This window comes from Podarcis bocagei (assembly GCF_964188305.1).
Source record: "Podarcis bocagei genome assembly, chromosome: 14".
In the NCBI taxonomy this organism is placed as follows: Eukaryota; Metazoa; Chordata; class Lepidosauria; order Squamata; family Lacertidae; genus Podarcis; species Podarcis bocagei.
This window is the reverse complement of record NC_138139.1, coordinates 33,582,888-33,597,672: the sequence shown is the minus strand read 5'-3', so window position 1 is coordinate 33,597,672 and position 14,785 is coordinate 33,582,888. Positions and strand designations below refer to the sequence as shown.

Genomic DNA, 14,785 nt, shown 5'->3' with positions numbered 1-14,785 from the left:
ATAAACCACAAAGGCTGTGATCCTACGCTCACCTATCTGGGTGTAGGTCCCATTGAACTTAAGGGGACTTATTTCTGAGTAGGTTTGCATGGAATTGCACCGGAAATGAATGGAAGTTTCAATGACAAAAATGAATGGAGTAACTAGACTTTGTTTCCCCCCTTGCACACTGCTACAACCTTAATGCCTGTTAGTTCTCCCCTGCCTCCCCTTGGGATAACAAGCTCAGAGATGCCATGTTGATATTGCAGGGTTTCTGTGACCGAAGGAAGCGTACAAAGGTGGGGGAAGAAAGAAAATAAATAAATCCATGACCACTTTGCAAGAACATCATTTAACTCACATTTTAATATCTGAAAATAGTATTTAAATTCTCAGCCATATTTTGGACAGCAAACCAGCACATGAATTCACAAAACCTTGCCAGGACAACACAATCATTCTCAGATGTAAAAACAGTGAGGTCACATTCAACAAACAGCTTCGTATGAAAGGTGAAATGTACAGAGTGAACCAAGAGCCCAGAGGATTTCCTGGGCTACATCTGCGCAAAGTCAGATCCTCACAAATAAAGTGTGACATGGGAAATTTGGAGATGGTTCATTTGCCTAGGTTAGTATATGGCCCCTGGAGGGTTCCTTGGGAAGTAATGTGGCCCTCAGGGTGACAGTAGACACACACACACACACACACACACACACACAACGCTTCCCAGTTGCAGAGTGCCTTTGGAATAGATCCAAGGCTTTTACATTTTGATAGGTAGTGTTCAATGTTTGTCTTAAGCACAGACCTTTTGAAATTGATGGGCACGACTAATTTAGATGCATTCATTTTAATGGGTTATATATAACACAATCAATTCTAAAGAAAAATTAGATTACCCTAATATAAACTGCAGCCCTAGAAAAAATCGCCGGGGGGGGGGGGAGGATGTGGTTGTCACCTTTCTCTTACCCGCATCTCTCCATAAAAATATAATGCATGACACACTTCCATCACACTTGACATTTCTTCCCCCTCCAAGAGCAGCAAACAGTGAGAGAAGCTGAAGCAGAGAAATGTTCGATGCAATGAGGATCACTTCTTCCATCTTCTTTTGCTAGATGTTACCAGGGAGACATAGAACAGAGAAGGAGGTTGGTGGCACAACACCGCCGCCCGCCCCCATCACACCTCGTTTGGAACCACCTTGTATATTTATTCTTAAAGCATTTTGAAGGACATCGGGATGCTACAGCCTGACCCTTATTTACAGCAAATCTGGTTCCTGGCATTTCAAAACAGCAGCAGACGACACACACTTCAGAAGCAAGAAAACAAGTGCTGAGAGATGACATGACTTTTTTAAAAAAAGATAACACTGCAAAGGAACACATTATAGGGGTGTGCATTTAAAAATCCTCTTTATCAACAAGGCAAGATTGCATTGGACCACATCTAGCTGTGCACTCTGGGCACGAGCGAGAAAAAGTTCGGCACTTCAGAGTACCAAGTTGTTAAGGACAGACGTTAGCAGATGCAGAATTAGCTGCAAAAAAAGAGCAAATTGCCACACTGACCACATCCACACTTTACGTTTAAAGTGCTTTGATATTACTTTAAGCAGCCGTGCCTTTCTCCAAAGAACCCCCAGAATTGTTGTTTGTTCAGGGTGCAGAGAGTTGTTAGGTGACCCCTTTCCTCCTCCCAGAACTACAATTCCCAGAGTGGTTTAACAACCCCCTTGCCCAGGTAACTCTGGGAACTGTAGTTCTGGGAAGGGAATACAAGTGTCTCCTAACAACTCTCAGCACTTTTGATGAATTACAGCTCCCAGTATTATTTGGGGGAAGCTGAGACTGTTAAAAGTGGCATAATAGCATTTTAAGTATATGGCTTGCATGTGACCACTTCCAGACCTTCTCCCTACACCTGTTCTTGTGCTTTTGAGGAGGGGAAGGGGAATCTGCCAGTTCCCAGAGCGAGATTCAGATAAAACATTCTCATTAGAGAACTCTGCCACAGAACCAGGACCATAGGAAACTGGGCACCCTGACAGAACCCCGGAGGCTATACTGCAAGGAAATTGTGCCACCCTGCAGAATTGAAGGGACTCAAATTTTCCAGCGATGGATTCACCACACTAACCCCTCAGCCCTCACAAGCAGAGGCAGCAGCAAGCTTGAATTGATGCACCAGTCCGATGGTCAGAGCTTTACTCAGCATCGTTACCCCAACTATGGTCTGAATCAGGTCCCTGATATGTGTGCTAGGAAAGGTGAGGCAGTTGTGGCCAGGATGCTCCTGGGGCACCTGCTCCAAGGACCAGGTCCCAGTTCTGGCAGCCTGCAGGACAGCTTCTTCCTGCTCAGAAGTAGGCCTTCTGGCTCTTCATTAGACTTGCTGACGCTATTGGACAGTGCCCCTGCTGGTCCATGCTTTAACTGGCACTTGCAGGAGCTGGTGCAATACTTGTTGATTTGGATTCCAGGCACCCTACTACCACTCACGGGTCTGCAGACTTGGTCAGACCACACCTGGAATACTGTGTCCCATTCTGGGCACCACAATTTAAGAAGGATGTTGACAAGCTGGAATGTGTGCAGAGGAGGGCAACCAAGATGATCAAGGGTGTGGAAACTAAGCCTTGAAGGAGCTGGGCATGTTTAGCCTGGAAAAGAGGAGACTGAGAGAAGATATGATAGCCATCTTCAACTATCTTAAGCGCTGTCACATGGAGAAGGGAGCATGCTTGTTTTCTCTTGCTCTGGAGGGTAGGACTCGAACCAATGGTTTCAAGTTACAAGAAAGGAGATTCCGACTAAACATTCAGAAAAACTTTCTGACAGTAAGAGCTGTTTAACAGTGGAACGGACTTCTTCGGGAGGTTGTGGACTCTCCTTCCTTAGAGGTTTTGAAGCAGAGGTTGGGTGGCCATCTATCACAGATGCTTTAGCTGAGGTTCCTGCATTGCAGGGGGTTGGACTAGATGACCCTGGGGTCCCTTCCAACTCTATTATTCTGGTTTGGCTTTAATTAATTTACTCCTCTCCCCAAATCACCACCCAAATTATCCCAACTAGCATTGGTGTGCAAGGCTTAAAGTCTGCTTCCTAATTCAAATGGATTTCTAGTGGTGCTGATAATGGGTGTTGCTAGATTTAGGGGAAATGGTAGGGCAAAAACCCTTGGGAAAGCAGGACACAAAATGGAACATTTTTCTTCATATTGGCTTTGCTCAGGTTTGCCGCTGAGGTGGATGGTGTTGCTTCTTCCCCTGCTGGAAGCAACCTGCAAAACAGCAGGCCACTAGAAGCATGTACGGTAAGTAAGACGTGAGAATGCTTTGTTTTACCAATAATGGCTAGGTGGATTGTAGCATGCTCAACAGAGCTGTGGAAATATATCTGGGGACAGTGTCGCATGATGTGTTAGGGTTGGCAGGATTTACAATGCATTCTATGTATCAATACTACAAATTTCCATCCATTTTATACCAGCTTAACTTAGCCACGGAGAATCAAGTCTGTCCAATCCTGTTGTGGTTTCTGTTTATGGATTGCACTAGTGTATCCGTTGCCAACCTGGTGTCCTCCAGCTTCTTGGACTACAACTCCCATCAGCCCACAGTGTAGAACATTGGGAACTGGCATATGTCTCCCTTGCCCATGAAGCATGATGGAGATATATCTACCGTGTTGGATAGGCTGGGGGTGAGGTAGAGAGATCCAGGCCTTCTTACCCTTCCACCTATTTATGAAGCCAATGGTTGAGGTGGAGCAACAGTGTCCCCCATTGAGAATCAAGCCTCCTGCTATCTGCATGCCCCACCCCCTTGATCTGCATAGCCCCACCCCTGTTTCTTGGTCTTGCTTGTGTGGTGTAATGTTGAAGAGGAGAGCATTTCTGTGCAAGGTGGAAAGAAAGCAAATATTTGTACACCCTGGAAACAGGATTTGGCAAAGTCCATTCTTATCATGCCCATGGCATTTGCCATCACAATGTGCTCCAAGCAAGTTCCAGTTCTCTTGAAGGCAATGGAGGTCCCTCTCTACAGCTTGCTGGTCTGCATGTGCCCATTGGACTCCACACTTCTCTGGAGTAGCATCGCCTCCTGCAGGCGGCTGCTCTTCTCTTGCCGATGTTCGGTTGGGTCGCCGTCTTCAATGCCATTTCCTTTGCGGAGGCACAGGACCTTCTGAAAGCTCTGCTTGAAGTTTTCGGAAAGAAATCCATACAGGATGGGGTTGGCACAGCTGTTGGCGTAGGAGAGAACCACCACGAAACAGAAGATGCCAACCAAGACAGGCTCCTCCGGCAAGATGAAGATCAGGTTGATGATGTTGACAATGTAGAAGGGAAGCCAACAGAAAACAAAAACAACCACAATGATGACCACCATCTTGGTCACTTTCCTCTCTGACCTTCGGCGCCTTGTAGAGCCCACTCGGATCCCCGAGGACTTGACTTTGATGATTATCAGCAGGTAGCAGAGGCAAATCACCAGCAGAGGTCCAAAGAACCCCAAGACGGAGGTGTATATGATGAACACCGCAGACCAGATCTGCACCGGGTCAGGCCAGCTCATGTTGCAGGTGTCAAAGGTTTCCTGGACATCAGCGAATATGATCATTGGGAGCACCACTAGGAAGGAGAAAGTCCAGACTGCCAGGCTGATCAGTCTGGCGAACCTTGGGTGACGCCACTTGGTAGACTTGATGGGGTGAACCACGGCAAGGTAGCGGTCCAGACTCATGACTGTCAAGCAAAAGATACTGGTGAATTGGTTGATGCCATCAAAAGCTGTCACTAGCCTGCACATGAAAGTTCCAAATGGCCAGTAGGAGATGGCATTCTGGGTAGCCAGGAATGGCAAGCCGAGCATGAAGAGTACGTCAGCGATTGCCAAGTTTAAAATGTAAATGTTGGTGACGGTCTTCATCTTGGCATAACGCAGGACCACGTAAATGACCAAGGTGTTCCCACTCAGCCCAACGGCACAAACCATGAGGTAAATGATTGGAATGAGCACAGAGCGGATGCTGGTAGGAATGGAAAACCCTCCGAGAGTCGCGTTGCTTGTTGTGTTAGCCAAAAAGGAGAAGTTATCATCTGGAGGAATGGCTTCTTTGAGGAAAGCGGTGGAGAAGTACAAAGGATCCATGTTCCTTGTCTCAATGTGGTTTCTTAAGAATGATGAAGCCTAGTGTCCCTCAGCATTTTCATCCTGGGGGAGAGAAAAACGAACAGAAACATGAAAAGAAAAGATTATTGGTGGGCATGTTCAGAAATCTCTCCTGTTTAAAATGTATGAAACAGCTGCCTTGCACATTCTGCTGTAATGCACCAAAATAATTAGCTACCCTGGCTGGCAATTATTTAGGAATTAAGCAGATGTTTTTTTTCCTCCCATCAACCTTCTCCTGCAAATAAAAATGAATATGGGAGCTGTGAACAAAATGAACTCCCCATAATAGCTTTGGATGTTACTGGATCATTCTCTCAAAGGAAAAGAGAAGGCTGCCTCATACCGTGTCAAGCCATCGAGCTCAGTATTGTCCACACTGGCTGGCAGTGGCTCTCCAGGATTTCAGACAAGGGTCTCTCCCAGTCTTACCTGGAGATGCCAGGGACTGAACCTGCGACCTTCTGCATGCAAAGCAGGTGCTCTACCCCTGAGCTGTGCTCCCTTCCCCCACAGGAAACTGAGTCAGAACCTTAGTCTATCCAGCTCAGTACCAGACTCAGGCAGCTTCCTGTTCCAGCAACTCACCAGACCTGATCCCAGTCTTCACCCTCAGGGTTTGGAACATAGGAAGCTGCCTTATACCAAGTCAGAGCAATGGTCCATCTTCGTATTGTCTATGCTGACTGGAAGCATCTCTCTGGGGTTTCAGGCAGGGGTCCCTCCCAGCCCTATCTAGAGATGTTGGGGGTTGAATATGGGCCCTTCTGCATGCATCTGACCTACAGTCCTTCTCCCAGGAGACATAAAATGCTACACCACTGAAGGAAGAATGTAGACATGGAAGGAAGAATGTTATAGCTGCAAAGAATTCAGGGGCAGTAAATGGGGAGAACCTCTGTATCTATGCACATTTTAGTTATTTATATTGTCCAAGTGTTGATCCATCAACTTCCAAGGCTATTAGGGTGAGCCAACAGTTAGTGCTTGAACTGACTAGAGGGGTGGCACCCTAGACCTAATCTTGAGAGGCACCCAAGATCTGGTGCGAGATGTAAGTGTGGGTAAGCCAATTGGGAACAGTGGTCATAGCACTATTAAATTAAATATACATGGAAATGGCCGGCTGCCAAGGAAAGCGCATATGGTCACATTTGGTTTTTAAAAAGGGAACTTCCTCAGAATGAGAAGATTGGGAGGCAGAAAGTTGGAAGGCAGAATCAAAAGGTTCAAATCACTCCAAAATGCTTGAGAATTGTTTAAAAACACAGTATTAGACAATCAACTGGAGTGTATATGGCAGATCAGGAAAGGTACTATGAGACTGAAGAGGACACCAACACAGTTAATGAGCAGAGTCAAAGAAGCTATTAGAGGTGAGAAGGCTTCCCTCAAAAAACTGAAGTCTTGCCCAAATGAACAGAACAAAAAAGAACGTGAAAACCTTGGCAAAGAGAAAGAAAGAAATTGTAGGCAGACAGTAAGGGGTGCTAAAAAAGAATGTGAGGAACACATTGCTGAAAACATTAAGACAATAAACAAGACGTTCTTTAAATATATTAGTAGCAGGAAACTGTCTAGGGAGGTGATTGGACTCTTGGATTGCAAGGGAGTCAAATGGATGCTAAAGGAGGATAAGGAGATTGTGGAGAAACTGAATGAACTACCATATTTGCATCTCCCTTCACAATGGAAGATATTGGGCAGGTCTCAATGCCTTTTCAGAAGGTGAGTCTGGGGAAATAAGGCAAACAGTGGTGATGAGAGACTACTGAGAGAAATAAGGCAAACAGTGGTGATGAGAGACTAGTCTCTTCTAGGCTTAATAGAAAAATAAAAACTGACAAATCACCGGCCTGGATGTCATCCTCCCAAGAGTTCTCAGTGAACTCAAATGTGAAACTGGTGATCTTCTAACAAAAATATGTAACTTGTTCTTCAGATCAGCCTACATATCTAAGGACTTTAAAGTAGCCAATGTAACACCCATTTTATAACAGCTTGTGGAAGTTCAAATTGTTGCAAGACACCTGTAACAAGAGGTTTCTACTCATCTTCAGTGAGCTATGCGCCAATGAGTTTGCTGCTCTCTCTTTAAAACTCTCCCCTTTCTGTAACTCTTTATCTATTAAAAGTTAAAACATTTTTGACCCATTGATGTCTTAATCAGCTCCCTGCTGTGCTCATACTTTCAGGAACAACCATAGGGATTAGAAATTTGCTTTATCAGAAGTGCAGAAAATGAGTTTCTAAGAATTAGGGATGGGGGATAAATTCAATTCTGTTTACATTTTGGAATGAACCTATGTTATTCGCACTTCCTGAAGCAATACACAAACTGAAATACACAGCCATCCTTTGGAAACTGCGCTTTGCCAGACTTTTTTACGATGTATTTCTTCAGATAAGTAATGTGCAGAAAGATGCATTTAAATGTAAAATGTGCATCGAAATGCACATATTAGCAAAAAATAGCATTAGTATTATAGAAGAGGAACATGCTTTACAAAAACGTGCATATCAGGCAAAATTGCATACACAAATGTGTGTATTAGAAGAAATTCATGCTATTTTAAATGAATTTTCATAAGGATTATTATTATTTATTTAAAAAGCACGAAACAAATGTAAAAATGTGGAGAACTATACTTTCAGACTGGAAAAAATTAGAAACTGAGAGCAACTCAAACTGACAGATTCACCCCTCCCTACACAGGGTGCTGAATCCTAGCTCTTCCTTCACATTCTTTGCTTTTCTAGGCTCTGGTGGAATTGCTGAGGTCTAGTAGGTTATTCCCTTTGATATTTTAATCCATCAGATCCTCCTTAGGCTCAGAGCAATTTATAACTGCAGTTCTTTATAATTGATATTACATGTTATTTTTACGTGCATAATTTTGAGTTAAAAATAATTCTTCCTGGAGTTCCTGAAAAAGAAAAAAAGAAAAGTGTGTGTGTGTGTTTGTGTGTGTGTGCCATTTGACCTACCTTATCTCCTGTCTTCAGCTTTTTTAGTCATAAGAAAAATGGATGAAGTTGAAGCAGCCACTTAATTTGCTTGCAAACAGGCTGTGCTGATAAGGTTTCAAATTCCAATCCCAAGGACAAAGCAACAAATAAAAAATTTACTCTCCCTCTAGAAAATATAGCCCTGGCTGTTAAGTGTAATCCGGCATTCCCAGGGCTCTTTAGTGGCAGAGAACAAGAATCTAGAATTGTAGAATTGGAAGGGACCCATAGGGTCATCTAGTTCACCACTGCATTGCACGAATTATACCTATGATACAGAACCTAAAGATGATGCCGTCACGGCCACAGAGAAGGGCTCCTGGAGTCACAGTGGATAACGGTCAAGACACACCCCAAGAAGGATATTCCAATGGGTTCTCTTGGGTTGTTTGCTTGCTGGGTTTTAGGTAAAGGTAAAGGGATCCCTGACCATTAGGTCCAGTCATGACCGACTCTGGGGTTGCGGTGCTCATCTCGCTTTATTGGCATGAGGGAGTCATGTGGTCAGCATGACTAAGCCGCTTCTGGCGAACCAGAGCAGCGCACGGAAATGCCGGTTACCTTCCTATTTATCTACTTGCACTTTGACGTGCTTTTGAATTGCTAGGTTGGCAGGAGCAAGGACCGAGTAACAGGAGCTCACCCCGTCGTGGGGATTTGAACCGCCGACCTTCTGATCAGCAAGTCCTAGGCTCTGTGGTTTAACCCACAGCACCACCCGCGTCCCTTAGGGTTTTACACTAAAGCAATTATTTCCTCCACACCATTCCCGCGAATCAAATTGCCATAGGTGTCAACTCCCTAGGGCCCTGGGTACCCGAGCGCCCACAAAATTCCCCATGAAGAGGCTGGGCAACCACAAAGTTTGGTGCCAGGGCTGCATGGCACCCACAGTCATGGGGCCAATCTGGCACTCCTGTCGCCACCTCACCCTGAAGTAGTGGCAGTGGTGGTTTGTGCCTCTTGGGACTGGTGGTAGGCAGAGAGCCCAAAGAGTTGATGGCATCAGAGCCAATGACCGAGGCAACGAACGATGGTTTTGTGTCCATCCACTTCCATGCTGAGTTCTTCAAGGGGCCACACTGAGGCAGAGGCAGTGCAGGAAATTGACAGGCAGTGCTACCTCTGGAATGGGTTGCCAGGTTTCAAGAGGTTCTTGAGCTTTTTTTAAGGAAGACCCCAAAATAGGGACAGGCTGAGGCCCTATGAACCAGCCTCCTCTGAGTCACCATCTCCAAACAGACCCTCAAGCAGCTTACAGACGGAAACAAGATACCAAAGACTTCAGTATAAAACAAAACATTAGAAGTTCATTTAACGTAGGTCGCGAGGGGGTGCTGTGGCCCTCCAGATGTCACTGAACTACAACTCCCATCATCCACTGCCCTTTGAACAAACTGGCTTTGGAGGTTTGGAGACCAAAAACATCTGAAAAGCTGGAAGTTCAATGCCAGTGATTTAAAGCGTCAGAGGAAATCAAAATATTTAGTAGCTTAAGAACTGAGATGAAAGCTAGCAGAAAAGCAGTCTGACTCACCAGCTTAGGGGAAAGCAAAACACATTCAGGATTTGTGTTTATTGATAATGATAATGATTCCATTAATTACCCGTCCTTCACTGTCAGGTCCCAGGATGAGTTATAACCATTTAAAACATTTTAAAGGTCTTAACAGATCTTCTGAGGAATAAAAGCAAGAAGGGGTCTCATTTGTTTCCCAGTGGAGGGAGTTCTGCCTGATGGGAGCCACCACAGAAAAAAATATTGTCATCATCACCGCCAACCTAATTTCACTGCAGATCCAGCCAAATCTTTCCGACTTTCAAATGCCTCTGTGGGGATTATTTAAGTTCTAGCCATCAATTCTACTGAATGAACACATGCATTTCTCTTGCAAACTACAGATATATATTTTAAAATGTGCTAAAAGCAGGTCCACTTTAAAAGAAACAGAAAGCAGCCTTCATCATCCCCTAAATTTTGTCTTCATGTCCACTTATTTCTCCATCAGAAGGAAAGTCGCCTCAAGGTATACAGGCAAGATCTTTTAATGAAACTTATTTAGCCCTTAATACTCTTCATCTGTCCCATCACAATCTCTGGTGGAGAAAGAATGGATCTTTCTCGCTGTTTCAATGCAGGCTCAGTTCACAGACGGGGAAATGGAATATTGCATTAATAATTCTGAATACTGGATGCTTATTCTGGTTTAATTAACATGATGTATGCATGCTTGTTCCACACTGCACAGAAAGGGGCATCATTCACACATCTGAGTATATGGAAAGGCAGTCTAAAAGCATTTCATTTTGTTTTTAAAAATTGCATATTAGGAACATAGGGAGCTGCCTTACACTGAGTCAGACCATTGGTCCACTGACGACATCATGCTGAATTTGACTGATACTCCACCTAGTTCAGCACTGACTGCTTTATGCTAAGCCAGACTATCTAGCTCAGCATTGTCTACACTGACTGGCAGTGGCTCTCCAGGGTTTTGGGCAGGAGACATTCTGGAGTTTCTGGGGGTTGAACGTGGGACCTTCTACATGCAAAGCAGATGTTTTAACCACTGAGCTACTACTGCCTTTTCCTATCACTCAGTGACAGAAACACCAAGAGGGTGGCTTGCAGTCCTGAGTGGGTCACTTGCAAGTCACAAACAAAATTTCATCTCCGGTGCGAAAAGCTGCCCAGCAAAATCAGTTCAAATGCTCAATCGCTAGTTCCCAAATGTACATGAAATGACATGTGATATCTGTATTTGTGTAAGCCAGCTGATATGCACCCAGTGCTCCCTGGATTGCTTCACACCTGCACTTCCACTGCTTTGAAGGTGACTGGGATCATGCACTGACCTGCATGTGTGAAATACACCATCGCAGGTCAGCTTCCCCACCCCTGCCAGATCTTTTCTTCTTCTTCTTCGTCTTCTTTATTGGATTTATACACTGCCCTATACCCAGTGGTTCTTGTGATCACAACCTTCCAGTCATAGAAACAGAGAACCATAAAATTGGAAGGGACCCTGGCGATCATCCAGGCCTGCCCTTCAATGCAGGAATGTGCAGCTATCCCTTATGGGGGTTGATCCTGCAACCATAGCATTATTACCTCCATGTTCTAGCCAACTGAGCTACCTAGCTTTGCATGAGTCAAGTGTGGACCTTTTCACACATTCAGTTGCCAGTTAATGGGGGTTCAGGAATCAAGTGGTGGGCAGGCATGTGTGAATCAGCCCAAGCCTTCCCTTTTCCCTACACAATGGTCACTTCAGTGTACGAGGAAGTGGACTAACTCACACACAAATGTGTGACAAATGATGGGAAGTCCCTGCTTGCAACTTCCTTCTGTGTACACCAATAATAATAATAATAATGCTCAATACTGTAATAATAAATAATAAACAAATGTTTAATATAATTAAAATTTAATGGCATTTAATACTATTAATAATATTATCAACAACAACAACATTTTATTAATTGGTGATGACAATGACGTATGGGTTGCCCACATGTGACAAACACACAAAAAGTGACCTCCAGTGTCAGAAAATGGATCCTCTTGAATTAAGCAGCCACGAATTGTTCAAAAACCTTGAGATTGTTCCAAGGATTGACTCATTCTGCACACCCCAGAAGAGTGCGTCCAAGTTAATCTGCTCTCGCCAAAGCCACAAGAGAGTCTGCTGGCTCCTCTAGCCCAGTGCTCCAAAGTTTTTGCCACAATGCCTTCCCGCTAGACTTGAAGTCTCTCGCTTCTACCCACCTCTCCGCCCTCCTTCCAACCATATTCTTATTGCTTTACCTGGCTTGGCTTGGTCTCTCTCCGTCCCACTTCCAGGGACCGTCCTGCTCCAAGCTTGCCCTCCAGCTTTCCTCAAAATCCAGGTCCAGCCAGCCTCCTTCCTGCTGTCTCCTCCGGTCGGATGGTCCTGCTGATGGTCGCCAAACGCAGCTGCTTCTCTCTAGGACAATGCCCTTCTGGGACAGGAGTCGTCTTCTCCTTGACCCCACCAGCAGCAGCAAAGTTCTGTCTCTGAAGCCGGCAGGCTCCTGGCTCCGGCAAGCCAAACCCTCGCTCTCCCTGCTCAAGCGCCTCACTAAATAAATATCCAGCGCCAGGTCTCTAAGTAGCACAGTCGACGGCAGGGGAAGGAGGTGGGAAGCGGGGGAAGGGGATTTGCCTGTTGCGCTTTATAGGCTGCGGCCAGCGGGTTACAGTACCCCCTGCAGACAACGGACCTGCCTTGCAAGGAGGGCGGGGAAACATCTCGCCCGAGGGATCCAGGGAGCTCCTTTGAAAAGAGGGGGGGAACGAAAGCAGACGCTTGGAAGTTGCGCGTGGGTTGGATTTGGAAAGGCGGCCGTTTCTTAGGATCCTCTGGCGCGCCGAAGTACGAAAGAGCTGCAGCCATGTCACTTTATGGCTTGCACCATGAGCGATAATAATAATAATAATAATAATAATAATAATAATAATAATAATAATAATAATAATAATAATAATAATAATAATAATTTATTATTTATACCCCACCCATCTGGCTGAGTTTCCCCAGCCACTCCCCAGCCAATCAAATGTTAAAAACAGTACAGCATTAAATATTAAAAACTTCCCTAAACAGGGCTGCCTTCAGATGTCTTTTAAAGATAGGATAGCTGCTTATTTCCCTCACATCTGAAGGGAGGGTGTTCCACAGGGTGGGCGCCACTACCGAGAAGGCCCTCTGTCTGGCGCTGGGAGCTTTGCAGGGTAACAACATCGCAGAAACCAAAAGGCAGGGCCCTGCCCCGAAAATGTTACAGGCGAAATGCTCTGCGACAGCTAGGATCCAAAACGCAGGAACCAAGACAAGCCTGCTGGATCAGGCCATTTGCCCATCATAGTCCAGCATCCTGTTCTCACAGGGGCCAACCAGATGCCCCCCAAAAGAAATCCGCAAGCAGCACTCAAGCAAAAGAGCAACATCCCCTCCTGTGGTTTCCAGCAACTGGGGTACAGAAGTCTCCGACTGTAGAGGAAGAGTAGTCATCGTGGCTAGTCGCCACTGGTAGCCCTCACCTCCGTGAATTGGTCCAGTCCTCTTTTAGAGTCATCCAAGTTGTTGGGCATCGCTGCCTCCTGCGGGAGCGAGTTCCACGGTTAAACTATGCGGTGCGTCAAGGACGCAAGCTTTCGGATTGCGCAGAGCTCCTTCACAGGAGCAAGGGAAGTGGGGGGAGCGAGGGATTTTAGCAGGGCTGAACAGCCAGAGGTCGTACCCACATTTCTTCCCTTCCTCGCTTCCCTCCTGCCCCCATCGTCTATATATACATATAAATAAACCCGCCGTAACATTAAAGCGTCAGTGAGAAGCGTCTCCAGGGCAGTCCGATAATAAGGGAGATGCGCAAAGTGGTGAACGCAACAATCGGAGAGGAAATGGCAACAGGCAAGAATGCACACAAAACACACACACACACACACACAGAGAGAGAGAGAGAGAGAGAGAGAGAGAGAGAGAGAGAGAGAGAGAGAGAGATTGGCTTCCGTTTGACTCATTCAATCTCTTTTCCTTCACTCCCATTTGGGAGTGAGGAGTCTTTTTCAAGCCTGCCCGAGAATGCTAGTTCCAAGCCGAGACGCCTTACCTCGTCGGTTTCAAGTGGCGTCTCGTCTATTTCATCCATGCCCTTCATTTGCCAAGGCTACTTTGCATCAAGCCTCTGGCTGGGCGCCTGAAGGAATGGGGCTGGCGATGTGAGGTGGGGGGGGGGGAGTCTCCTGAAGGGTGGGGGATGCTGCCCACTTCGCCCTGTAAAGCGGATTTCCCAAAGTGTCTGCTTTGCGCACTATTTCGTATTCTTTGCTCTAAAAAGAACTCCGATTTAGGGGCGCGTTTGCGAGGATTCCACCCCCCGCAAACTGCAAAAGGTTACCCGCACCGCTTCTCTCCCCCCCCCACTTCTGCTTGGTAAACAGCCCGCTTCCTTTTTCTAAGCCCCGGGGAAAGAAACTTGCCCCCAAGAGCCTCTCCTCCTGTTCCCGGGGTGATCTTGGGCGCCGCGGTGGAAAGAGCCCAGAGCCGGAGGAACTCGGCTCGTGAAGCGGCAGGTGGGGGCGTCTGGGGCGTCTCTATCCAAAGCGCGGGTGGTGCTCGGTCGGGAAAGGTTGCAGACGCTTCCCAAAAGAGCACGAGAGAGAGAAAGATCAAAAGGAACCCGTCGCGCTCTGCAGCCGTGCGCCCTATCGCGGTGCGCGCATTTTTCCGCATGTGGAGTCGGGGGAAGAATCCCATATTTGCTCTTTTGTCGAACGTCGCCAAAATATAACTGTCGGAGCGATGTTTTCGAATGGGCCAGCTTTGATTCCTGCGGGGAACAAGTGCAAGCTTTATGGTTACACAGCACCCTTCGTCGGGCAGCCCCCTCCCCTCCCCTGTCCTTAAGCTGCTGAAGTTACCAGAAAGTTGGCTTTCACAGTGGATGATGGCCTTCTGCTGCTATTAGGGGTGGGGGTGGTTTTGTGTGTTTTCTATGAACTGCGTGTGACTTTGTGAGAATGTGTTTGCATTATAATGTCTGCTGCTGTTTGCTGTTTGTTTTCCATATGCTGCAGGTCCTTTG

The 14,785-nt window shown here is 46.1% G+C and overlaps 1 protein-coding gene across 2 annotated transcripts; it reads right to left on the bottom strand.

The window, feature by feature from the left end:
- Positions 1-330: 330 nt before the first annotated feature.
- On the bottom strand, positions 331-14,253 carry SSTR5 (somatostatin receptor 5). Of its 2 annotated transcripts, XM_081170213.1 has the most exons (3): positions 13,811-14,253; positions 11,985-12,474; positions 331-5,209 (listed from the first exon to the last, which is right to left on the bottom strand). In XM_081170213.1, the coding sequence occupies exon 3, from the start codon at positions 5,144-5,146 to the stop codon at positions 4,034-4,036; it is 1,113 nt and encodes a 370-aa protein (XP_081026339.1). In that variant the 5' UTR covers positions 5,147-5,209; positions 11,985-12,474; positions 13,811-14,253; the 3' UTR covers positions 331-4,033. The 2 variants fall into 2 exon arrangements, with proteins under 2 accessions (XP_081026339.1, XP_081026338.1); XM_081170212.1 differs by lacking the exon at positions 13,811-14,253 and having other exon boundaries at positions 11,985-12,615.
- Positions 14,254-14,785: the final 532 nt, after the last annotated feature.